The sequence below is a fragment of the Drosophila novamexicana genome, unplaced genomic scaffold (genome assembly GCF_003285875.2).
Source record: "Drosophila novamexicana strain 15010-1031.04,08,12 unplaced genomic scaffold, DnovRS2.1 tig00000462-arrow-pilon, whole genome shotgun sequence".
Lineage (NCBI taxonomy): Eukaryota > Metazoa > Arthropoda > Insecta > Diptera > Drosophilidae > Drosophila > Drosophila novamexicana.
The window spans coordinates 68,545-94,383 of record NW_020824806.1 but is presented as its reverse complement, the minus strand read 5'-3'; the positions used below and the strand labels follow the sequence as shown (position 1 = coordinate 94,383).

The following is a 25,839-nucleotide window of genomic DNA, read 5'->3' as shown; positions in this document are numbered from 1 at the left end:
CGCTAAATAAATTTAGAGTCAATCGCATATTAAACAGACAAGTGACATTGATATTCTTTTTCTTGATAAATAATAGATTATTTTTATAAACTATTTCATTTAGCATATGACATTTTAAATGCATTTTTATAGCTGCCACGAAGAACACAAATTTGTCAGGACTAGATATTTAATACAGAATTATTTACTTTTATGAAGCATTAAGTGCATGGAAAGTCTTTATGCAATTTATATTCTAATGAAGATATTCTAATAAAAAGCAATTAATTTTAGTTTCATATTCAGTTCTATACTGTCGTTATCTTATTTATGCTTTTTAATCAATATCTGATATGCTTAGGTTTTCAAATCAAAAAATTCCTACATAATTAAACAAAAAATAAAACTTTTGTTTTAATTTGTTAACATATTCACACATTTTGACAAATTGGACACGGAAGATCGGTTAATAAATTCAAGCTTGACAGAATATATGAATATATGATCTCTATATATAAAACTGACTGACTGACTGACTGACTTATTGACTAACTGACAGACTGACTGACTGATTGTTGATCAATGCACAGCCCAAGCCATATGAGCTGGGAGCCTGAAAATTATTCTGCGGTTTCCTTAGGTAATGCAGATGCACGCTAAGACTGGGCATTGGGAAATTCCACCCGCAAGTGTAGGAAATTCAAAAACCTTTATATGCCACACTTTTGTTTACCAGCCGATCGACTCAAACTCATTTTCAAATCTATTTGAGGGGTGTTTCACACTTTTTGGAAAATTCGCCCTCTTGGATGATAAATGCGTGTGAAAGGCGTAATGAACGAGAGAATACTTTTCGGCTCAAGCTTCTCACCACAAGGCTAACATGGGCGGGAACCGCTAATTCCAACTTTTGGTTCCTATTCTACGGCCAATGCCGAACAATACAAAGATTATAAAAATGTAGAATAAACTACAGCATCTTTAGCAGAAGGCTTTGCGTAACAGAAGTCTGCAGGTCATCATGGTTTCGTTTAGCTACAGGGTATTTGTCCGTCTAGCAGTTGTAATAAACATATGCATTCTATACCTTCTTATTTGTATGCGTAATTAAGTTTGTCATCGATAAAATTGCATTTGTTGCTGTTATTTGAGTTGCCAAACTTGTCGTCGCTGGTCAATGGGTCAAATGTGCACTTGAGGCGCCGCTGCCGACGTCGACGTCAACGTCAGCGTCGATGTTGCGGCCAATAAGTAGACATAGATCGTCTTCAATAATTTTTAATTAAAAAACATAATTCAGTTGCTTGGTTTTGCAATGTAAGCGCGAAATAAAATGCATTTTTTATATGCACACACACAAACACACACACACACACGCACATAAACGTGAATAGGTTGTTAAAAATGCAGCAAGTTTGTTGCCTAAGTCTTTTGTTGTAGCTGCCGGCGATGCGAGCCATTCAAAGCAAAATAAGTTATAAAATTTGGTCGCAAATTGCAATTGTCGCCATTCATTTGCATAGACGCTCGATGCTCGAACTCTTGCGGCCATAAGCCAGATCATGTGGAGAAACCGCCGGAGGTTGCAGTTGCAGGTGCATCAATTTTGGGGGTCTGTGATCTGTTTTGTTTACGTTATTTATGGGCGGCAGATGAATATGCAAAATCGAGCACTCAGCAGAGCAAAAAGGGCAACAAAAAAAAAGAAAAACAACTTTTGTGCATTTACATAAATTTCTTTTTGGCAAGCGGCGAACTTGGCGAGCAGCAATTAAACATGAACTTCACTTTTTATTTCACTCGCCAGCTATTACGAAATGCTCTGCCGACGAAAGGTTGAATGTGTTTTGGTTTTCATTTTTATATGTATAAATATATATTTATTTTTTGTAACGACAAACCGGAAAATAACGGTGACTGTGCCAACAATAAAAAAAAAATGCAGATCAGATCTGGCTAATCAGGCGCATTGCCATATTTTCAACATTATCCAGACCGTAGACAGGCTTTTAATTTGGCGTTGGCCTTTTGTCCGGTTGCCGGGCTGCCGCTTGTCAAGCGCCTGCCACATTTACTCGTACTCATGAATATTGGGTTTAACCGAGCCACAATCGATGCGCATTATGCAATTGCTAACAAACTAGCCGCGCGACCCGAGACGACAACAAAAACAACAGCAACAACAGCAAGAGCGACAATCTGATGATTTCTACTGGCTAGCTTACCTGAATCTTGGGCAGCTGCTGGCTAAAGTAGCCATTCTGGCACTGATCCTGACGCACACACTGCTGTCCATTGGCGCACTTGAGCTGCTCCAGCGGCGGCAGATAGGTTGGCGCTTGGAATGGCGACGCCTGTCTGCTGATCACGGCATGATGCAGGAATGGATTCGAGACGGGATTGACGGAGAAATGCGTTTCGGGCTGCTCCTTAATATCGTTTTGATATTGACCATTGAGGAACATGTTGGCCTGGTAGCTGGCATTGACGGCGCCTTGCATGGCCAACAGCAGCAGCAGCAGGGCCAAAGCGAGTGGGCTTTGAAACCGTGACATGGCGTTTGATATGATTATATTCCAAATGCGTGTCGCTTCTGAAATGGAAGATAATTAAAAATTCATAATTATTGGAAATTCATTTAAAATTTATAATTATTACTCATATAAATTATTTCTATTGAATATTTATTAATTTTTATTTAAATTACATAATATGAAAACAATTTGATATTCACAGTTTTTAAATCAGTTTTTTTTTTAATTTATGCTGGGTTTTTGTGCGACACTTTCAGAGAATTGTGTAATAAATATAGATATTAGCATTTCCACAATTTAAAATAAATTTAAAAAAATTATGTAATATATAAAATAAGCTGAATAGCTAAAATAATTACTAACCTTATACATAGTATATATTTCATATATAATTATAATTAATTTATTTTTTCTATCAAAATATCCCAGTACTAAGATCTCTGCATATAAATATAAGTTTTGGCAACTATTATTTACGTAAATAATAATAATATTTTATAATTAAATATATTTTTATTATCTATTTCTTGCTCATGCTACCAAATTTCCTAGTACTAAGTTTTCAACACATTTTTAATAATTAAGCTAAGGCAAATATTTTTTTTATATTTCTTCTTCATAATTTGCAAACGCTTTTTGAACCTTTGCCTAAAACTAGACTAAGGCAAAGGCTGTTATTCCAAGGCTAGTTATTCCTGTTTGAGCACTTTTAAAACTAGTCCAATCCACATATTCCACACAGTTAACTATTAGAATAAACTAAGCTTGATTTACAATTTCCCGTGAGGCTAAACATAAAAACCTGAACCAGCTAATCGACATTAAACAATTAGAAACTGCTGACTAAGCGTTCGCCGGCCGGCTATAGCACGAGCTCTCAGCTGTCAGTTATTGTTGCTGCTGCTGTTGTCGTCATCGATGAAATGCAAAATATCGTGCTGACATAATTTCGCAACAGGAACGTGCAAAATGCCATAAAAGTGCACGCGTCGGATACCCCGAAGATGCTGAGAGTTGTACCCAAGCCTCAGCCTACACGCTGTGCCGCTGTATCTGGGTGTCTGCTGCGCATTGCCAGCTATGGATATTGCAATGAGCCGGCTCCAAGTCAACAACAACAACGGCAGCTGTAACAGCTACTACGACAATATGGTTAACATGGCAAATGGCACTTGCTGCTGACAAGCGTCCACTTCAGACAGCATGACTGTCCAGCGGATTCTACTTTGGAGTCCGCTGCGTGAGGCTGGCCAGGCCAGGCTTATGGGCAGTTGTCTATAAGTTGTTTGCGCAAAGGAATTTCAGTGTCTAGCGCGCAACTTGTTTTTTGGCCAAACAGACTTCCGAAAAGACTTGCAAAAGATATGCCTAAATATATAAGCACATATATATATATATATAAATAAAGTATATATGTTTGTCTATGGGGTAGCATATTTATTGTTGCCCCCTGCGGGCGGCTGCTGTGCAATTTGTCAAAGATTCTAAGTCAGATAAATTACAAAGCAGCAACTGTTGCTGTTGCGTCTAGTTGATGTATCTGTTTGGATATGTCCATCCGTATTGTCCGTCCGTCTAGTTGTCCGTCCGTCTGTCCGTCTGTCTATTCATTAAATCGTTGCTAAGCTGTTTGGCCGCTTGGATTACGCAAAGAGGCGTCGTTCGGTTAGCTTCTGGCCAGCCTCTTGGCGTTTAGTGCGGCAATTTCATAATTGATGGCAGCTGACAAGTTAGTGTCTAAATTGACAAACTTGAAGTTAATTCATTTGCATTCGCTCGTTAGTTTTTTATAGTCAGGATGTCAGTTGTTCTTTTTTTTCTGTTCGCTTTTTTTCGATTGTCAAGACCAGTTTGCTAAATCCTGCCCGCTGACTCAAAGCCCAAATATCTTGGCTCGTAAATAGTCGTCAATAGCAACAATAGAAAATGAAAAGCAAAAGCTGCCAAGAAATTAGCATTAAGAGATAAACACGACAAACGATGCGATAGATCTTGAGATAGAGGGAGAACTACGCCAGTTCTAAAGCTGTTCGATTTGAGCCAAATTTGGCTGGATGCGTGCCAGCTGACTCAGTGCTATAAATAAAAATCTATGGACAGGCGGGCGGACCGACGGACGGACAGGCGAATGTTTATAATAAATACAAATCAAATTTGTTGGTTTTACCACAGCGAATTTCGTTGTTGTTGTAGTTAATTTGCATAAAATATGTTATGCGATTTTCGTTTCTTAGCTGCGCTCATTAAAAACACAACTTGGGAATTTTGGCAAGTTTCTAATACTTTCTCTCCATAATGCGCTCAGAATTAAGCTGGCAAAAATTGTGTTTTTTATTATTATTATCATTATTAATTTTTTGCTCTCTGCTCTCTGATTGATGCGCAGATTCATAATTTGTTTGACTTTTGGGAATTCTGTGGCCTCGGGCTTCTTGTCAGTTGACACACTTTTTAACGGGAATTGATGGACTTGCCGAATTTGGCTTGGCGATACAAACAAAAGACTTAGGCAACGAACTTGCTTTTTAGGATAATCATTTGTTTTTGCCGTTGTGCTGCTCGTTAAGAAGAACAGCCAAAATAAAAAAATGCTAATTAATTTACATTTGAATGGAATGCAGCAAATGAATTCACACTCGTCTGCTTTAAATGGCCAGTTGTTGTGTTCTAATGCTTGCAACTGGACGGCTGGAAAGTGCGGCTTCCGCCTGAACTTGGTGTTTGGTTAGCTTTTTAGCTAGTTGGGTTTGAGATTCTGTGACTGATTTTCACATAAATCAAAAGTGCAAATGTTTGTCTTGTCTCCCTCGCCCTCTCGCTCGCTCTCTCTCTCTCTCTTGTTGTTGGCGTATGCAATTTTGCAACAGCGGCACAAAGTTCAGATCGCATCTCTAACAAATAAATTTCAAGTGAGTTAAACACAATGCACAGCCCAGACAAGGCGGACAGACAGAGCGACAGAGCGTCAGGGCATGCCTGTTAGGCAGAGCTGGGCATTGTGTGGCAGGGGCGGTGCGGCAGTTGAATCAATCAAACCATCCATCAATCAATCAACCGCAAATGAATTTAATTTTCAACCACAACAAAAATAACGACACGGCACAATTTACAGTTAATTTTGGTGGTTTTTGTGCAGCACTTGGAAAGCTTTATAAGTTTAACTCTAGCTTAGTTATCCTTAAAAAATACATATATATGTATAAAATATCCTTGATGCCTGGCACTTGTCACTATTCACAAAATGTGGCACAAAGTCTTTAGTTTATTTCTCGGCACTTGTTGCATTTTGTCTTTTATTTGTTAATTATTAAATTAACTGTATATTGTTATTTTGATTATTATAATAAAACACACTTACACACTGTGGGGTTTTATGTGTATATATATTGTTTAAACTCGCACAACTGAACGCACGTAACGTGTACAGCTTCAATACTTCAATATGATTGTGAATATTTTTACCAAGTTCGTCGTTTTTATATGCGGCCCAGCAAACGTTTGGAAGCGCCAGCGTCGCTGCCAGCGTCGCAGCCTCACATATCTAGCAGCACCCAAGCGTCGGCAAGCAGAACAACAAACACAATAGTTGGCGTCGGCGACGACGCTGCCAACGCAGTTCGAAGATGCGAACAAGTGGATTCAAGCAGAAGACAACAGCAGCAGCAGAACAGCAGCCGCGGCAGCGGCAGCGAACGCAGCAACAGCAGCAGCAGCAGCAGCAGCAGCAACAAAAGCGTTGACGCCAGCAGATGCGATGCGGCGCTGCTGCTGCTTTTGCTCACTTTCGTTGGCAGCGGCTCTCAGAAAAAAAGAGAGAGAGAGGGAGAGAGAGAGAGAGAGCGAGCCTGGGCCTTAGCCGTGTGTGGCTGCGCTGGCTTTCAGTGCGGGCGTGCATGCTCAGCCGAGCAGATCAGTTCAAAGCAGAGCAGAGCAGCTTCTTGAGCTGCTTCTGCTTCTTCTTTTTCCACCTCTAAAGCTTCTTGGAAAGTCTTTCCGCCGTTTTAATCGAAATTCTTGTGTTTCTCTTGTTTTTCTAGTTTTAGTTATTTAGTTTCTTTGTGGGCTTGTTTTTTATTATTTTCTTGGCTTGATTTTAGGACCGGCAGCTAATTGATTTTGTTCTGCTTATGAACTTTTTTTAGCAGCATTAGGCAAATTTGTTCTAGAGCCAACCAAGTTTTACGACACTCGCATTTTATACGGTAATTCTATTTAATGAAACAGGCAATTTGTCAAAATAATATTTGAGGGGAAAAAAAACGAGAAGCAATTTTTGCATAGTTCCTTTTTTGGTTTTTTTTTTTTTTTTTTTATTGCTTTGTGGCTCACGCAAAAATTATTGCTGGGAAACAATTAAATTCCAACGTTTGTTTTAAAGGCTGGCAATTAAAGCCGCAAACAAATCCGGGTAGATGTTCTAACCAAAACGTCACAGTCATTCGGCCCTGTCATAGCCAAAGCCAAGCTGCTGATTCATAAGCCAAATACAAAATACAAAATACAATATACAAAATACAAATACAGAAAAAAAGCAGCAAGCAGCTGTTTGCCTAAAATGCGAATACTGTAAACAATAAAAACAAAACAATTAATTAACAAAATTAAATATTGATCATGCCAAAAGACGCGAATATAAAAGAGAAGCCACAAAAACGCAACCGAATTTAGTCAGGCCCCAAACTGAAATCACGCGGCATGTGGAAATCCAAATGCTCGTAATATATCGTATTAACTACACTGCATGTAATCGAAACCGTAAAAAAACCAAAACTTTATATTGCCAAATCAAACTTTCATTCAGTTTTGCTAAAATGCACGAGATTTGGCCGCATTTTGCGGCCATGTTAATTACCAAGCGGCATTTTTCGCATGTGCCAAATGCGATATGAAATCTGGGATGATTTCGGCATGCCAAAGAAAAAAATGATAATAGTTACGCTTATCAGTTGCCAACAATGGATAGCTAATTAATGCGCCCAATTGGCTCTTGTAGAATGAATTTTCAATTAATTGTGGGTCAAGGCAAGGCCCGCAAATAATTTCGCAGTGTAATTTTTGCCACTTTGTTGACACAATATCATAAATGTCTCCCTTCGGTTGCTGCAATTCCCATCAAGTGCAAGTCACAATTGTGATCTATCACATCTGAAGTTGTGATTGCCACAGACCGTAGAGGATTTTGGTATTGTGTGAGGTTGTGGTTTGTTTTTATTGGGGCAGTCCAAAGATTTGGCCGCGTGATGAAAGCTATAGCATAAATATATATATATATATATATGTGGGTATTATATTGTGTAATTACTGGCGGGTCAATAGCAGACTGATTCGCAAATCAAATGCACATTATAATTAAAGCAGTTCAGCTTTTTTTATCTTCAACTTTTCCTTTATTTCTTTTGTGGCTCGAATTGGGCTATTATTAATTGAAGAATCGAACAATGCGAGTTCAATTCAGGGACCATGCTGGGTGAAATTTCAAATAGCCAAACAACAAACAGTTCAGCTGGTCAATTCGGGAGAGGCCCTAGTTAAGTACCAGACTGTTGGGCATTTCCTTTCACCTAGGCGTTAAGTATTTAAGCCAACATAACAAGTTTATTGTGGCACATAAATATTTATTAGATTATTCATAGCCTTATACTCGTTTCGGCAATTTGATCAAATACAAAAGCTAGAAATTCCTGATATAAAATATATATATCTTTTTTTTAATAATAATTATATATACACACAATAATTTGGCAAGCCGTGAAAGTGATAAAAAAACAAGTTTGCTTAAAATAAGTTTTGAATTATTATTTTATTCACGAATGGCACGCGAATTCTAGAAGAATTTATGAGATTTACCAGCCCTTTAAACATTTTGGCGATTTCTTTGGCTTTAATAACAATATTAACAAAGTTAAGCCACATTTGGAAGTTAGAATCAGAACAAGTTATTTTCCTTCTACCGGTTTTGGGCATTTACTTAACTTAATTAATGCTAGAAATTCCTGAAGTAATATTTAATACGTATTAAAATTAAAATTAAAAAAAAAATGAAAATAATCCTAAGTTTTTGGATAGTTAGAACATAAACAAGTTTGCTTAAATTATGTAAATCTTCAAACGATTTTTTCAGTTTATAATTAATTTATATTTAAATTTTTTTAAATATAAAAAATAGCTTCTTCTTGTTTTTGAATATAGGCAAATATAATTTTTTAATTGCGTTCGTCTAATTTATTTATTTATTTGTATTTATATTGTATTTCTTTTGAGTGCGACCTTAATTGTGTCACCCAGGCAAACGTTTTTTTCCAACATTATATTATGTATATTTATTTTATTATGTGTATACATATATTATTATACTAAAGAAGACACAGCTCTAATGTTTATTACTGATCAGTCAAACAATATAAGCCATGAGTATGAAACAATGTGAAGAACTCAACTTGAAAGACATCTCAAAGTTCTGTTAAGGAGTTTCCATTGTAGGTTTTAAATTGTTGTAGATTATTCTTCTTTAAGGTTTTGTAGAAATAACAAAATAAGCCTCTCGCTTAGCTGACAGATTTGTGACTAACTAATTTCAAAAGCGGACTTCATAAAGTTATGCATAATAAAATTATTATAAAAATGTCCGAAAACTTTTCTAGAAAAGATTTCACAACCAGCTATGAATCAGATACATTTATTAGCTGACCATAAACCATGCGAACCACAAGAATACCAATGTTGGCAGGTTATTGAACTGTTGGACTTGGACTTGGTCATTGGGGAATTTGATTTAATTTTCTGATCGAGAATGCATGAGTCAAATAGTGCAAGCCGAAGGTCAACTATTACGCATTTCATATATAAACTTATGCTACAAATATTGAAATGAATCAGCTTTATGTGGATGGAACTCAACTGACGTCAGACTCTAGACTCCTTTCACCTGATGAAGGCATCAGGAAATGAAGATTGATGGTTAGTTAGTTGTTAAAGCATGCACAAAGTAGTTAAAACATATATTCCCAAAACAGATCCTGTTCCAAAGAACAAACAACAAACTGGCACTAGAACAATTAATAAAGCTTAGCCAGGAGCTGAGCGCTGGCTTATTCGAAAATTCATAAAAACTTTTAGAGAATATTGACAGCTGAGCAATTTGTTGTGCTGCGAAATGCTTGATTGAAATATTTAAAAACAATGTGGGTGAGGAAAACAGCGAGACAACAAAATAATAAAAAACTAAATGCTCAATAACATATTTAAAAATTTTGATCTTTACCGGCATTTTTATGACAAACGGAACTAAAGTATTTGACATTGTCTGAATTCTGTTTTCTATTGGAATTTTTTTTAATTTATATTATTCGGTTTTTTTTTTGTTTTGCCTTAAATTTGTCTAATTTTTATTACCAAAAATGTAAGATAATTAAATTACAGTTTTGGGCTAAAATTAATTAGAATACTCAATAGATATTTTGCCATGGAAATGAACACCAAAGTCAGGCAGCGGAAAAATAGTCAATATGCGTAGCTGGTGCTAAAATGTTCATTAAATCCATAAAAAGTTGTAAATGGATTTTTAAAACATGCTGAGATCAAGTTCCAATGCGGCATATATTTTTTTTTTTATTTTATCAACCAGCCTGACATATGTCTTTGAGCTACCGTATGCCAAGAGACTTACAGCCTAACCGAAACGAAGCTCGTGTATTAAGAATGCTGCTTGGGTATGATGGACTATTAAATACTCAGCATGGTTTTGGCAGGGACTATAGAAAAAATCCAAATTCTAAATGAGAAACTGATGAGGATCTGAAGTCAATTTTTTAATTGTCAATTAAGAATTTTTAAGCATTTTAAAAAGCTCCCACTTACTAATTTTCGGCTTTGTGCATTGTCCAACACTTACGTTTTAAACAGCGTTGCCATCTAGGCCAAAACTTTTTCAGGACTTATGCCAGTTCAACCATAAAAATATCAATTCTGTACAATCAAACCTATTTAACTGTAATTTGTTTATAGTTCCCAAAGAGCTTTAGCTTAAAACATCTTAAATGTTAAGCATAAAGATCACTGAAAAGCGTTTTTTCGAGCAGCCCATTTCTTGCTACTCGTCGAATAAACCTCAGCAGCCCTTTGTTGTGTAGAATATTGCCAAACCAATGAACCAAATCAAGCTCTTTGTTTTGACTGCAGCCGCGTTGTTTGGAACCCGTAAGAAGGCGGATATGCATATGATTAGTGGCCCCTAAAATAACTGAAGATCTTAAGATCTGGGGCCATAGATTATGCAGGTTATGGATCTCGTGCTGCTAAGCTGACGTAATTGGCCGCTGTCGTCGCATCGTCAAAGAGCAGAGATTAGCATAATTTAGGCATAATCAAGTCATCTTAATTTTTGATTTGCAGCGCTAGAACTAGAACTACTTAGCTCTAGCAGCAACATTATTATTATTATTATTGTTATTGGGACTGGTTTCTTGTCGGCTACTTGATATAATTTGAGCGCATAAAAATTTGTTGCTTTTTAATGCTTCGACTGACCCACAGACAAATTATGTTGGCCCTGCGTAGAGAACTTGCCATGGAATTGGAATTGGATGCGTTGGCTGGCCACATAACTCTGGCATTTGCCAGTCATCTGGTTGCGTAGTTCCGCCAACAAAAGCTTTTGGTTGTAATCACACACGTATCTCTTTGGCCATAATTATGTGGGTCTAAGCCACATTTTGTAAGACACTCAGATAGTAATTTCTTCTATTTTGTTGTCGGTTTCATCAGGTTTCCACTGCAGACGCCAGCGTCAACAAACGGCCTTGAGGCTGCGGCCAGAGATATCTCTCACTCTCACTCTCTCTCTCTCTCTCTGCTCTGTTTGTCTCACTGTCTCACTCTTGAATATTATATTTTTATGTTGACTGCTTGGCGGCACAAGACTTGACCACAGTCAAGGCCAGCGCAGTCTTAAGAATGTCGTCCTGAAATCCCCAGAGTGCAACTTTAGGAACTGCGTTCAATTTAATTAGTTGGCTTCGCGTTCTTTTCTACTTATTTGTGGAATGCGGCGTGGCAAGTCTTTTTATAGAACCCGCATTAAAAAACATATAAAGAACGCTACAGCCAATGGCCAACGTTCTGGACAGCCGCAGTATGCTGAGAAAGTCTAATTAATTAAAGGAATTTACCTTCTTAATGAGTGTAATTAAGTTTATATTGCCATTTATGTGGATTTTGTGTAGGTATCTTGACGCCACATATAATCGTCTGCTCGAAGTGTGAAACAAACGAGTTTTTTCATTTTATTTTGTTTGTTTTTTTTTTTTGATAGAAATTTGTTATTTACGCTTCCATTTTAATATTCAAATCAAAAATCGCTCATTGCTCATCGATTAGTTTTGATGTTTATGACAAATTGTACCTTTGATATTATATATTTGATAACTGATTTTTGTTTTGGTCTTTCCATTTCCGATATGGTAAATTAATATTTAATATAAGCGACAAACAATTAATTCTGCATACAATAACAGCTTTAAATGCAAATACTTTGCGATAAAGAAACGCATAGGATTTCAAAAACCCCTTTTGATTGATGTTCCGCAACAGACGAGAGTTCGAGTAGTTCGAGCATATGATATTAAACATATATGGTACAAAATTTTATTCGATAATTTTCATATGCTGCTCATAACAATTTGTCTAATTCTATGCAGAAAATCATAATGACTGCATATCAATAAATAGCTTTCAAATAACAATGGGCCATTCTGCACAGTAGCTCGGTAATTTTAAGCTCATAAGGCATGCGCATAAAATGCACATTTGCTCAATGATTTCAATGAGATTATTGGGATTATAAAAATACAACAACAAAAATGCAACAATAGCAGCACAAATACAGCCTCAATCAGAACAACCGAATGCAGTTGAGCCTGGGTTGGCTTCGAGATACCTTTTGTGGTAGCACGAGCAGAGGAAATACTAAGACAGCGGTCAATGATCAAAGACTTTTAATCAATGCTTTAACTGCTTGGGAATTATTGGCAACCAATGCAGTATGGTTTTTATCTAAGAATTTTACTTGCTGAAATACAGTTTAACGTTTTGTGGTAAAAGGCCAAAAATATTCAATTATTTTAACAAAATACTTAGACTAAGACGTCGGCGTTCACTTTTTTCATCCCATTTATATATATATATATAATATATAATATATTTTAAATTTTTGTTAATATCTATAACCTTTAAAAAGTACTTCAGGCAAAAGTTAACATAGAGAGGGAAGGATATTTTACCCCACTAAAATTTCAAAACATCCCACTTAAGCACACAATATCTTCTGCTGTTTAACATAAGTTCAATAGAAACGAATATACCCCATTGGACTTGTGCGCTAGCTGAGCAGCAATCAAAACGATTGCCAATAGATAAAAATCGAATACAAATTATTGAAGCATCACAGCAGCTGAAGAATGAAGTTAACAACATTTAGATACAAGGCTGCAAGACAGCACAGCGGGTCGTACAAATGCTAAAAAATAAATAAAACCAGAGAATAACATAAGAAAAAAAAATATAAATATAATTTGATAAACACAACAAATAATGTGAACTTCTGACAAAATTGACAGGCAACAAAGCGGGCAAAGTTTGACTGCAAATTCTTGTGCTGTCACTTGATGCATTTTTATGATTACTCTGACAAATAACAAATAACCGTTAATACGCGCATTAACATAGGTCAGTCATGTCCAGTCGGTGTGAATGGCAATCATTATTCAATCTGCCAGCACAAAAGCCTTGGTTGCCAAATGCCACTCGAATGGGCGTGTACCTCTCCTCAGCGTCAGCCCTCACACACAAGTCATTTTTCGATTGTGCAAAGTGAATAAATAACTGTGTGCAATATCTTTACAATATACCATTTCAATTATCGCCCAGATAAGATTGGCTAATTGCTTATAACAGAAAAAGATAATACGGAGAGGAATTCGATAGAGCTGAGAACTGCTTTAATGAATATTTTTTTTAATATTTTAGCGCATGACAAAAATTCAAAATACAAAAAGTTAGTTTGGACATGCTGCAAACAGGATTTATATATATATATATATATATATATATATATATATATATATATATATTTAAAAAAGTATGAAAAATATGGTATGATTAATAAAAAAAAGTGTCTTTAATAAAAGATGATAATTAAAATCTAAAAAAAAAAAAAAAATAATTTATAGCACAAAATTTGTATATGAATTTATCAATTTTAATTTATAAGATCCAGCTGAATTAAAAAAATTCAAACAATTAAAAATACAATAAAAATTGCCGTTAAAATTTAGACGAATATTCCAATCTTCATCAAATAAAATAAAAAAGCTAAACTAAGGATATGCTCGGTACGCCCAAGATTTAACGACCTTTTAGACATTTACCTTTTGATTATATGTGGAAATAGTAAAGTTCGTAAATTCTTGATGAAGAACAGAATATTTTGGAATTTTATCTCCGATTGTGCCTACGGCAGCTTTATAAGTATAGTGAAACCTTTAAATGCCGCGTTTGGTCAAGATATCTTGAATAAAAAAATGATATATGGGTCGGAGATCTCTCCTGCTATGCATTACACATTTCATGACAAGATTCAAATACTCTCTACAAGAGTATACAAATTATATGTAATGCAGTTAAATCTAACAATTATAAACCAAATTGCAAAAACAAGCAATTGTGAGTGGAAAATTTATGAATCAAGTTGAAAGCATAAATTAAATAAAGTTGCTGGCAATTTTTCCTCTTGGCCATCAGACTTCGTGGCTCTTTTTATTTTTATTTATTTATTTTTTGTTTTTTTGGCTTTTTTGATTATTATTTGTATTTTTAATTAAAATGCTGAGCGCACCACACGACGTATGCGCAATTTTGAATAGGTAAACGCAGTGCAGAGAGCCATTTATAACATTTTAATTGAGCCGAGCTGCATTCGAAGCCTTTCAACTTGGCACTTATAAATGCGCCGGCTTTGCCCGCCCGCAGATAGACAAGTTTTGCATGCAATTCTCATGACAATTGCAGCGCGGCATAAATTGTGTAGAATTCATTGAGATTCAAATTAGCGGCGATCAATTATAGCACTAAGAAGGAATCTTTAGTCAAAACAATACATTGTCGCCTAATGTGCGCTCATCAATAAACATTGCGCCAAAGGAGTTGCCAAAAACTATAAAAGAAAAATACCCACACAAAAAAGCCCATTTAACACTGCGTCGGAGCCATGTTCAATGTGTCCAAAACCCGCTGCACAATGGCCAAAACAGACAGACAGATTAAGAGACGGCTGAATTAATGTTCATGTCTGGCAGAATAAAAGATATTGCCTGTTCTGGCGAACAAAAAACAAAAATTATACGAAACAAAAGTAAAAGTTAATATTCCAACTAGTTTCTGTACAACAACAATTACGAATGCTCTAAGCGAGCGTACTCGACTTAGCGCTGCCCTGTCAAAAGGCCTGGAGTAATAAAGAGTATAACGAAAAACAAAAAATGTGGAAAATATTTATAAAAATATTAAATAATATACAAATAAATAATTATTAAAAACTGGAAAATTTCCTTGATATACTTGACTGCGAGTTGCCCTGTCGAAAGGTCTAGAGTACAAAGTTCTTGACAAAAATATGTTTATATTTATAAAAATAATATATTTTTTATAATATTATTATATGTTTATAAACAAAAAAAAAAATAAAAATTAAAAGCTAGAATATATACTAGACTAGAAGTTGCCCCATGAAAAGGTCCAGAATTCAAGAATATTTTATTTTTATAGATATGCCCCTTATATTTATTCTTATTCTTACAGGGTATTCAATTTTGTAGTGTTATTGATTATAGCAAAAGAGATTTTTATGGTTCCATTTTAAAATGGATTTCTGCAGAAGTGTGCCATCAATAAAAGGAAATTAATGATGGCAAAACGAAGTTTTATGTCTGAGAATTAGATTAAAAATATAAGATAACTGAACTAAATGCGTTATATGCATATTTATGCTTATAACTGAAATTTTAAATCGATTTTTTTACTGACGCAACGAGCTGAGAATTAATAACTATTGAATTCTTATTAATTAACCAATTGAGTTTTGCTAATTTTTGCCAGAGCATAGATTAATTATGCATAAATAACTTGCTTTAACGCTCGGCTTGATCGATATACGTTTGTCTTCCTCAATTCAGCGCGGCTTTTGTTTTCGTTTTTCTTTCATAGAGCATAGCCAGCATATCAATATCTCAAACATATTTTGAGAACGCTCAACTCAATAAGAAATTAATGAAATTTGCATATTGATTAAATTTACATTTAAATTACCCGCAAATGAGATCAGCCCGTTCGGCTTAAGGACTGCGACCGCCTTTGGGGCGGCATGACAAAAGAATTATATGCATGCTTATAGCCATTCCCATTGTCATTACATTCCACAATAATTAAACAGCGCACAGAAGGTGCGAAATAGCATCTCCGACATGTTTTTGCCCACTTTTATGTCCATTTTCAATGTCGTTGCCGCTCTTTGGTTTGGCTTGGTATTTTTTTCTTTTTGTTTACGCTTCGACAAATTGCTCATAATGCTACACCTGGGCTACTTTAAGTGCGTTCGTGTCCTCCGTTTTTCACACGCTAACACAATTTAATTCCGGCTCATAATAAGAAATAATCGCCAGCTATTTACAATGCGGAACTGTCCCTATTCTTAGCAGGAAAACTGCGTGACAATTTTATTAATATTATTTTAAATAATGTCGTGTTTTCCCACACAATTTAACAAGGTTCAAGCACTGTTAGCTATACACACTGAAATTCACTTAAAGCTAACAGCTTGAACTTAAAAGAGCTTTGGCAATATATTAAAGCTGCATTATTTGCTTTAACTTTGAGATGTTTTTTGTTATAATATATATAATTAAGTTCACTTAAAGTTAAGAGCTTCACATAAAAAAGCTTTAGCAAAATATTAAAGCTGCAAGCTTAATTTGTTATATTGATGGGAGCTTTAAGATATTTGTTATTGAAGCTTGACTTAAAAAGAGCCGTAGCAACATATTTAAGCTACTTGGAAACTTCTTTACTTAAAAAGAGCTTTAAGTTTTAAGATTTGTTGTGATTGCAGTAGTAAAATAAAAGTTAACTTAAAACTTAGGTTATGCATTCAGTATATTTAGGCTTAAGTATTAAACTCTTAAAAAGCTTTTTATTAAATTTATTTTCCAACTCGTTTTAAAAGTCCTTGACAGCCTTTAAGGTAATTTCTTACCTACAAAATACATAAATTAATAAACCATTAAACCAATTGACTTTTTTCGGGAGATATTCCTTATTATTTTTATACTTACTATACTATACTTTATAAGTTTTGCAAATACTTAAAGCTCAAGGTATAACTGACAACAATTCGTTGCGAATGTTTAATTTTAAATCAGTTTTGAGTTAATTTTACATCAATAGAAACTCAAACTAAATTAAAATTTGTTACACTTGCGAGTACAAGGACAATGACATTCTGCCAAGAAAAAAAAAAACGATATGAACCTCCAAGCCTAGTGGCAGTGGCAGTGACTGTGATTGATGAAATGAGTAAACAAAGGCGAGACGCGAGGAAAATAATGTTGAATATAATAATAAAAATAATACAACTGAAACCGAAAGTGTATTAAAGCGCATGAACAAAACAAATAATAAATAGCTTATGACATCAACCGCAGTCAATAAAGCTCATCAAATGTAAGGGGGCGGAGGGCTGGGCCAGTTGTGATTGCTGTGATTGCTGTGGGCGTGTTTCAGTCAATGGCTTTCGGCTGATTTGGCTTAAAGCCAAGCAAACAAACGAGGCAAACCGACAACAACGCCGCCTGAAATTCAAGTAGTGACAATTTAAGCTCTGGAAAGTTCAAATGGCTGACAAAATGCGACCAAAATTGTCGCGCACAGTTCGAGGCACTTATTGATGGCCTATAGGAAGTACATTTATTAATCATTTTAGAGACCCCCTCCCAAAAAAACAACTGATCACATTTTAATCGGCTCTAAGACCTTTCACGCTTTAAGCCACGAAGGTCTTCCAGTGCTCAATGTAATACCTATGGGCAATGCCATCCGCCGAGCGCTAAGTGATTGCCCTATAGCTGCCCCCGGAGCTGTCGCATTACTAATTTATGCACTTTATGGATCAGCAGTTACTCTGGACATGCCATTAGGCAGCACTTATTGAGACAGCGGGAAACAATTTCTAATTCACATTTGGTCACATTTACCAATTTGGCAGATAATCTGATTATTTGAAAGCAACAAAGGCGACAAATATCAAAAGTCAAATTTTTAGATGAACAAACCTGCACCATGTATACATACGAGTATATTATTTTTTGATTTGTGATTGCATTTTAAAAAATGGACTGAACAGAGGATTCTATAAAGTAGCCGCAAACAGTTAAGTTTTTACGAACCATAAATTTAAAGTAACTTTCTGGAGAAGAAGATAAAAAGATAGCAACGGCTTAAAAGCTGAGCTTAGTAATAAAAATAACAATTTATTAATATAAACAAAAATTAATGATATTCCCTACAAGTGAATAATAATAAAAATAATACAAATTTACGACAATCAAAGAAATATAGAATAATAATACAAACAAGTAAGAGGTTCTAGTCGGGAACTCCCGACTAGGGGATACCCTGAACCCCTTTTCTTCCAACATCAAATGCATATATATATTCTATTTTAGAATCTATATGTCAAGTTTGGTGACTCTAGCTCTTATTATTTACCAAAATTGCCCAAAAAGCAGGATATCGATATCGATATTTATCGATTGCTTGGAAACGGGGCAAGTTATCGATTATCTGCGCAGGCACTTGGAGCACCTACATACATACCGACGGACGGACGGACAGACAGACGGACATGGCAAGATCGACTCGGCCATTGGTGCTGATCAAGAAAATATATACTTTATGGGGTTGGAGATGCTTCCTTTTGCCTGTTACATACATTTGGATTTTGCACAAATACATTTTTAATGGGTTCAGGGTATAAAAACAATAACATTTTATGATAAAATAAACTAATTAATGATATAGTAATTAAAATACAAAAAAATATAATAAAAGTAAATAATAATTAAAAATATAACAAAATTATTTAAAAATAATACGAAATTATAAAAATAAAAACAAGAATTTATTTGAAGAAAAAAGAAAAATAATGAATATAAATATAAAAAATATTCTCTATAAAAGTAAAAAGAACAGAGAAAAAAATTATGACAATGTGAAAAAATAAACAATATTGAATATTTAATGATTCGCTAAATACAAAGTATATTCCCTATAAAGTAATAATGATCAAAATAGTTGAGCTAATCCTCTAATATCGCAATAGATTCCAATTTCCAAAATTTCTCAACCTTTACAAATGTCCACAAGGATATTAAATCTTCGGTTCGTCGGAGATATTCGTACATATTCCTATTTGCAATAACCGGAGAGTTAAGTACTCTGCGGTTAGTTGGTTCTATTTGAAATATTCTCCTTGAATAACAACAATTTAATAAATTATTGTACAAAACGTGTCAACATAAACAAAGACATACCCGTTTACAGCTGCATTATTATTAATTATTATAAATAAACTAATTTAGTCATAATCCCAAAAAGGTTATTAGCCAGTTGAATTCAATCAACTGCCATTTATGAGGGCGCTTGCAGTGATCAATGTGTCCAATGTCATGTCGAGAATTGAAGCATGTTCGAACGCTACAAAACTCAATTGCCAGGCTGTTGCACATGATGCGGGTGTGGAGGCAGTTGGCAGCAGCGGCTGTCAATCGGAAACGCCAAAACGCCAATGCACAGTGACATGTGGGAAAGGTTTCAAGCTGTGCGGCAATGTGTGTGGCTGTTGGCCAAGTTGTGGGGCCGCCTGTTGGCCAGATGTGGCTGTTGCTCCCACCAGCAGCACCGGCAGCTGCCGCCGCCCGTTGTTTATTGTGCGTAAATAATGAGCGACATTAAAAGCAAACGCGTTGCGGTTCGAACATCGCTCATACGCCCCATTGCTCGCTGGCGGTCAGCAACATAAAGTTGATCACTTTACACGTCGTGCGTGAAGCGCGGCCACAAAACGTGGCCAATTGATGGCGTCTGCATAGAACGTTTTAGACAAAATACCAGCCGCTAATTAATAAGGCCCCAGTCAAGGAGATGGACCGAGGCGAGCACAAAATATTTGTCGATTGCGTTAAAAGTCTTGAGGTTTTGTGAATTCTTGAGAGCTGTTGTTTATGTTTCTCTAGCTAATTTGCATTGATGCGACTTGAAAACTAATAGATCAGTTTCATATCAATCAAGCATTATGATCACTGAGCTCTGAACTGGTTTTAACACACACACACACAGACACACGCACACACGAACCGGCGAAAAAACTCGTTTATGTTGGATAAATAAAGCTTAAAAATAATATAAGAAAACTAAAGTGTCAAATAAACATTTTTGAAAAATTCATTTGGCGCCAGTTTTGGCGCCAGCTGCGCCCCAAACATTTTCAACTACTTCGCATGCCGCTTGCAGTTCATAAATAACCAAAATTTGGCGCATTTCAAATTATCTTATTAGAGAACTTCAACAGTTTGGCAACACGATATAATGCTGGACCCATGTGCGGCTACTGTGTCGAACTCTGAACTTTTCGTAATTCAATTGAATAAAAAAAGAAGTAGGAAAAAAAAGATAAAACACACGCAGCCACAGGCTGACAGCAGCCCACACACCAAATAAAACTCAACTTGTTTTAGCTTAAAAAAAAAAAAAAAAAAAAAAAAAAAAGAAATCCCAGAAAAACCCCCGTAAATTTGATTAAACTCATTAAATTTGATAGTTGGATTTTTTTTAGAATTTGAGAGAGCTGCTTTATTTTATTTGAATTATGTATTAAATATCCAAATTGCAAAAGCTTCGGAAAGGCTGAAAAGCCTGATAGACATTAGCTCGAAAACAATGGGCTACTTGACGAGCACAAGATTCAAATTTCAGTTTTGATCTTTAAATGATCTATTTAATTGTATGCTGCTTTTCAAATTCAAATTGATTAAAGTTGCACAAGCTTTTGAAGCTGAGAGTAAAAACTATTAATAACCAGCTTGAAAAATATTAAGCAATGCAGGTGTGAAAACTCAAAAGCCATTGGCTAAAAATGCCCGCTAAAGAGACACAAGCAATTGGTAAGATCGAGGCCAAATGAAACAAAAGACTAAGCTTTAATATATATTTGAATTAAAGCAGTCAATACACTTAAAGCTTAACAAAAGCTTTGCAAGTATTTCAAAAAATAATTACGAAAGAGTTTTCATGTAACAGATACATGAGTTTTTTAAAGGAAACCATAGACAACATTTTAAACTTACTGAGTTCTAAATTTAGCTTGCTCTAAGCTTTAATATTTAATAAGCCTTAGGTATTGTGCTATGTCATATGTAAAATAAATTCAGTTAGGTATAAAAACTATTAAAAGCTTTAAAATTTTCATTCGAGAAAGGTGCTTGAAGCCTTTAAAGGTTGTCATTGCTTTAAGCACAAGCTTCCCCACGCTTAAAGCTCTTATGGGTTTATGTGGCGGCGCAGCTCCTGAAGCTTTAATATTTAAAAAGCTTTAATCATAATGGAAAATAAACTGCAAACCAAAATTAGTTAAATATAAGTCAATTGCCAACTGAATTTAGCTAAGTAAAAAGTATTTATATATATATATATATATATATATATATATATATATATATATATATATATATATAAGTATACATAGCTATTGTACCTAATTTCGATTTAAAGCCGCACTTAAAGCTTTATAAATTTGTAATTGCTTTAAGCACTAGGCTCAGCACACTTAAAGCTCTTAAGTGCTTTTGGTGGCCGTGCAGCTGCTTTTATTGGAATGCAATAAAAGATCGAAATGAATTGCTCTGAATAATTGTGTGCCACATGAGGGTCAATTTGTTGATAGGCATCAGGTTCGGGTTTGTTGTTTGCCTGCAACATGCACATTGGCGTGACTAAATAATTCACTTGCAGCCAAATCCCGTTTCAGCCCAGAGACCAGAGGCAAAAGCGTGCATTGCATTTGCCTTCCCATACGACCTCAGCCTGGGCCCAGCACAGCCTCCAAGCGAAACGACCCGGTCAAGTGCTGGTCAAGCAACGTGTGGCGACTGCTCAAGTTGGTGTCGTGTTGGCTCACTGATCTGACGTCTGCTGGTGCTGACTGTGGTGGCTCACGTTGATGCGCAGACGCCGGTGACTCTGCCTCTGTCGCCGCCGCCGTTGGTGCTGAGTGGCGCTCGAGTTGCTGTGCATGTCACGTCCGACCTTGACGCCTCCTGCTCACAACAGCAACAGCAACAAAAACAAATAAAACAAACAAAAGTGAAATGAAACACAAAATTGTAGCGAAACAAAGATTATCGGCGGCCAGCAAATGAAGTGGACAATGTCGCGCTGCAGACAACAAAATAAAGCCATAAGCAATGGAACTTATTGAATCAGCTCGAGGAATGCCACGGATCCACGAACACTCTGACGTCAACTCCGAGTGCCAGCATATTCACACTTGACCGTAAAATACGTTCGCTCGACTCCGCTGTTAAAGTTTATCTCATATTCTGACTCAATATCCGGCCAAGTCGTTCGCATAATTATAAATTACGAGCTGCTATATAAATATTAATCCAAATCCACACCCAGCTATCATAACTTCAAGCTAAGCTTTATGAACTAATTAAGGCGCATAATAAGATCTTAAATTTTGCTGATGGTTGAGCTAATTGAAGACAATGCAAAATGCGAAATGCAAAATACGAAAAAATATAATCATAATAAAAATTCTCAACCGTCCTTCGACTGTCGGAGCAGCCAATTAGAAAGGACTGGCATCTTTATGGGTAATGATATGGCCACTCGGCGGGAGTCAGCACATAAGACGGTTCTATCATAAATCCATATGATTCCAGTTATTTGGTAACAGTTGCCCAACCAAACGACAACAACGACAACGACGACGTCGACCGCTTCCGATAAACAAAACGGCAAAAGCCAAATGTGAACCGAGTGCTATAAGACCCCAAAAAGACCTCAGAGACCTCAGAGCACAGTGGTGCGAAGGATCAAACTGGAGGAATGGAATTTCTAAGAACACAATTAAATCGTATTTAAGTTCTATATATATTCCAGAGTACTCTAAATGATGAATCAATTTTTGAAAAATGTTTAAAAAAATATATGATATGATTCCTCGACTTGCGCCTCGGCCCACTGTGCAGCGGCCTGAGCCCACATAGCCAAAAAGTGGGCAAAGAAAAATTGCAATGTCTGAGGCGCGTTAAACAAAGCGCTTCCGTTCAGAATGGCTTAAACCTCTTTAGCTGGGGCGCATCGCATCGAAACTGGGCCAACATATAAACCATGGACCAAAGCCAAACCAAACCAAACGAGGCAAACGAAACCCAACAAACGGCAGAGCCCAAAAACTGATGTGGCTTGGGCTTGGGCTCAAGTTCATTTCAACGGCTGGTTGGGCAGCGATCGCAGACCTTCCAGCAACAAAAGAAATACTGCACAAACTCTAAAGCAGCAGCAGCAACAACAACTCGTCACATGGTCTCAAATTTATTTGTTCATCTTGATCTATGAAAGCATAAAATTTAATGGAGCATTATGAAAGAGTTTTACGTAGAACAAAAGACGCGGCACAGTGCGCCACAGATTCGTCTTGGTCTTACGACTTAGGAGAAGGCGTTTACCAAGACACCATCACGAATAGAGCTCTATGCAACTATTTGACAAGTACTGACAGACCGACCGACGAACAGACAGACTCTGGACAGAGCGACTCGGCACAGACCCCGCACAGACAGCTGCACGTCAATGCGTCAGCCTGGGTTAAGCATCATCAGCAGCGTTTGGGGCTTTGAGGTCTGGACAGGTCTTGCACATTGCACGCATTGTACGACGGTGTTAATTGCACATGCAAAATGGCAAATGGTCAGCTGGCACTCTGCCCCCCAAAGCCTACCATCATAGTGCACAACGGCCGGCTCTGGGCAGACTTCAGACAATTAAAATGATATTCGGCTGCTTGATAATTACAGGCAGTCGGCCAGTGGTTGCAGCTGCTGTAACTATAATGAATGCCCCTGGCCCCCAGCTGCCAGCCCACACCCCACACTCAATTTAAATGGCGCCTGCGCAACCACAGCTAGGCCCAAAGGCGACGACACGGCCTACGATCCAATGGGGCGCAACCTGTGTGTGAACAAACTCATTAGAAAATTGCTGAGCCGCACACAAAGCAAACATCTGGTTATGCCCAGCAGCCAGGTTGTTATAATGAGGTCGATTCGAAGCTTTAATACAGAGTTAAAAGAGTAATATTAAGCTGGATCACTTATTTACTTATGCAATGTTTTGTTTTGCAGCGCAAGCGATTAAACTAATTAGGGATCTATAATCCCTAATTAAATACTTACTTTTTGTTTACATTTGACAAATATATTTATAAATAAGCTAATGATAAAATAAACAAGAGGCTCTAGTCGGGAGCTCCCGACTCCCGATACTAATATACTACTAATACTACTGAGAGATTGTAGAAAAACATTATCTTATGTTAACCAAAAAACTAGCTCGCTTAAGCCATTTGGGAATTATAAAAAATGAAATCAGATGAAAATGCTAAGGAAACGTACCTATATAATATATTTATATATATATATTTACATAAAAATAAATTAAATATTAGCTGAAAATAAACTATATAAATGACTGGTAATAATAATATAATGAAATTAAATATTAGATGGCTTTAATAAATTGAAATTAATACATTTCTAGGGCATTTGTCAGCCGTAAACACTTGTGTTTCATATAGCCTAGCATTAGAATTTGTTAATTCAAAATCGAACATCGAAAATTCCCCACTTCAAAATGCTCTAATTTCGCATGCGATTAGGTGATGAGCTATGTGAAGCTTAGCTCGGCTCGTAGCACAGATTCCACCTGGCAACGCTTCTGTAGGCGGATGTGAATTTCGGGTTTTTACTAGCAACAACAACATCAAGAGGCAGACAAAACAAAACAATAAATGTGGCCAGAAACTTGTTGCTGCGGTTGGTAGATAAAACTAGAATTTATGAGCGATTGTGGGGGGCTTTCGTTGTCCGATGTAAATTGTCTGTGACTATGAATAAAATGAGGAGAGCAACTAAAATGCTTTTTAGCTAATTTTGTGCTAATTCGAGTGACTTTGGTGGCTCAATTCATTACCAACAAAATGTGTAAAATGTATCTCATCTGAGTCAAGATATACATAGTCAGACCAAAAAGTCCAAAGAAGGTCAACGTGAATCAGCGCTGAGATGCACACACACACACACACACACACACACACACACACACATACGTACGCACACACAACCTACACAAGATACGCCAAATAGACAGTTTTGTCGGTTGATTGAAGTCATCAGTTCTTGATGTTTATTGTAAGCAACAGCAGATGCATAAATAATACAACTACAGCGGTTCGATGACTCGCCAAAGACTCCACACAAATACATCAGTTATATATATATACACATCTGTATATATATATATATATATATATATATATATATATTTGTGTGTGCATAAATGTTTATTGAAGAGCGCCAACAAAAGGCACAAAACGCATTGAGACGCAGCATTCATTAATTTCCACTTAACTGTCAGCATATTAGTTTTATGTTCGATAATCACAGCATATATCATATTATAATAGATCATGGTATGCTCTTCTTCTATTATGTTTTTCAACGCTGCACTTTTTGGAGCGTTCACACTTGTTGCTCTAACCCTGTAAAGCTCTGTGGGTAATTAATATTTCGACGCTGAAGGTCTCTTTTGTAATTGTGCAGTATACCTAAGTTATATTTGGATGTTGAAAAACGTTTCCAAGACGTTTCCCATATTGAGTTTATCCATGAACATGTAATTGTCAGCAACTATTATAAATACTTTATTTGATATACATGTGAGGTGATGCCCATTACATGCGAGTAACATATTATTATTCACATTATGATAGATCAGAGTAGTTCTCTTTTTAAGGAGGGGGATTCTTGAACCTTGTAAAGATTCAGTGAGTATCTCTATGATGATTGTGGAAAATGTATTTTTAGGCATTGTGGTATATATTTACTTATTTTAGGGCATCAGATAGAGTCGTAGGGTAGGGCGAGAAAAAGTTCTTTTA

At 36.2% G+C, this 25,839-nt stretch overlaps 1 protein-coding gene across 2 annotated transcripts in view; it reads right to left on the bottom strand.

The window, feature by feature from the left end:
• Positions 1-25,839, bottom strand: part of LOC115760867 (inactive serine protease scarface) — an 84,868-nt gene that overhangs the window by 14,313 nt on the left and 44,716 nt on the right. The window contains exons 1-2 of one of the 2 annotated variants that reach the window (XM_030702424.1): positions 5,872-5,938; positions 2,205-2,572 (exon numbers count right to left, since the gene is read on the bottom strand). In XM_030702424.1, coding sequence (XP_030558284.1) covers positions 2,205-2,534 — 330 coding nt within the window. In that variant the 5' untranslated portion in view covers positions 2,535-2,572; positions 5,872-5,938. Of the gene's footprint in view, positions 1-2,204; positions 2,573-5,871; positions 5,939-25,839 lie in introns of those variants that run through there. The other variant, XM_030702423.1, reaches the window with a different exon arrangement.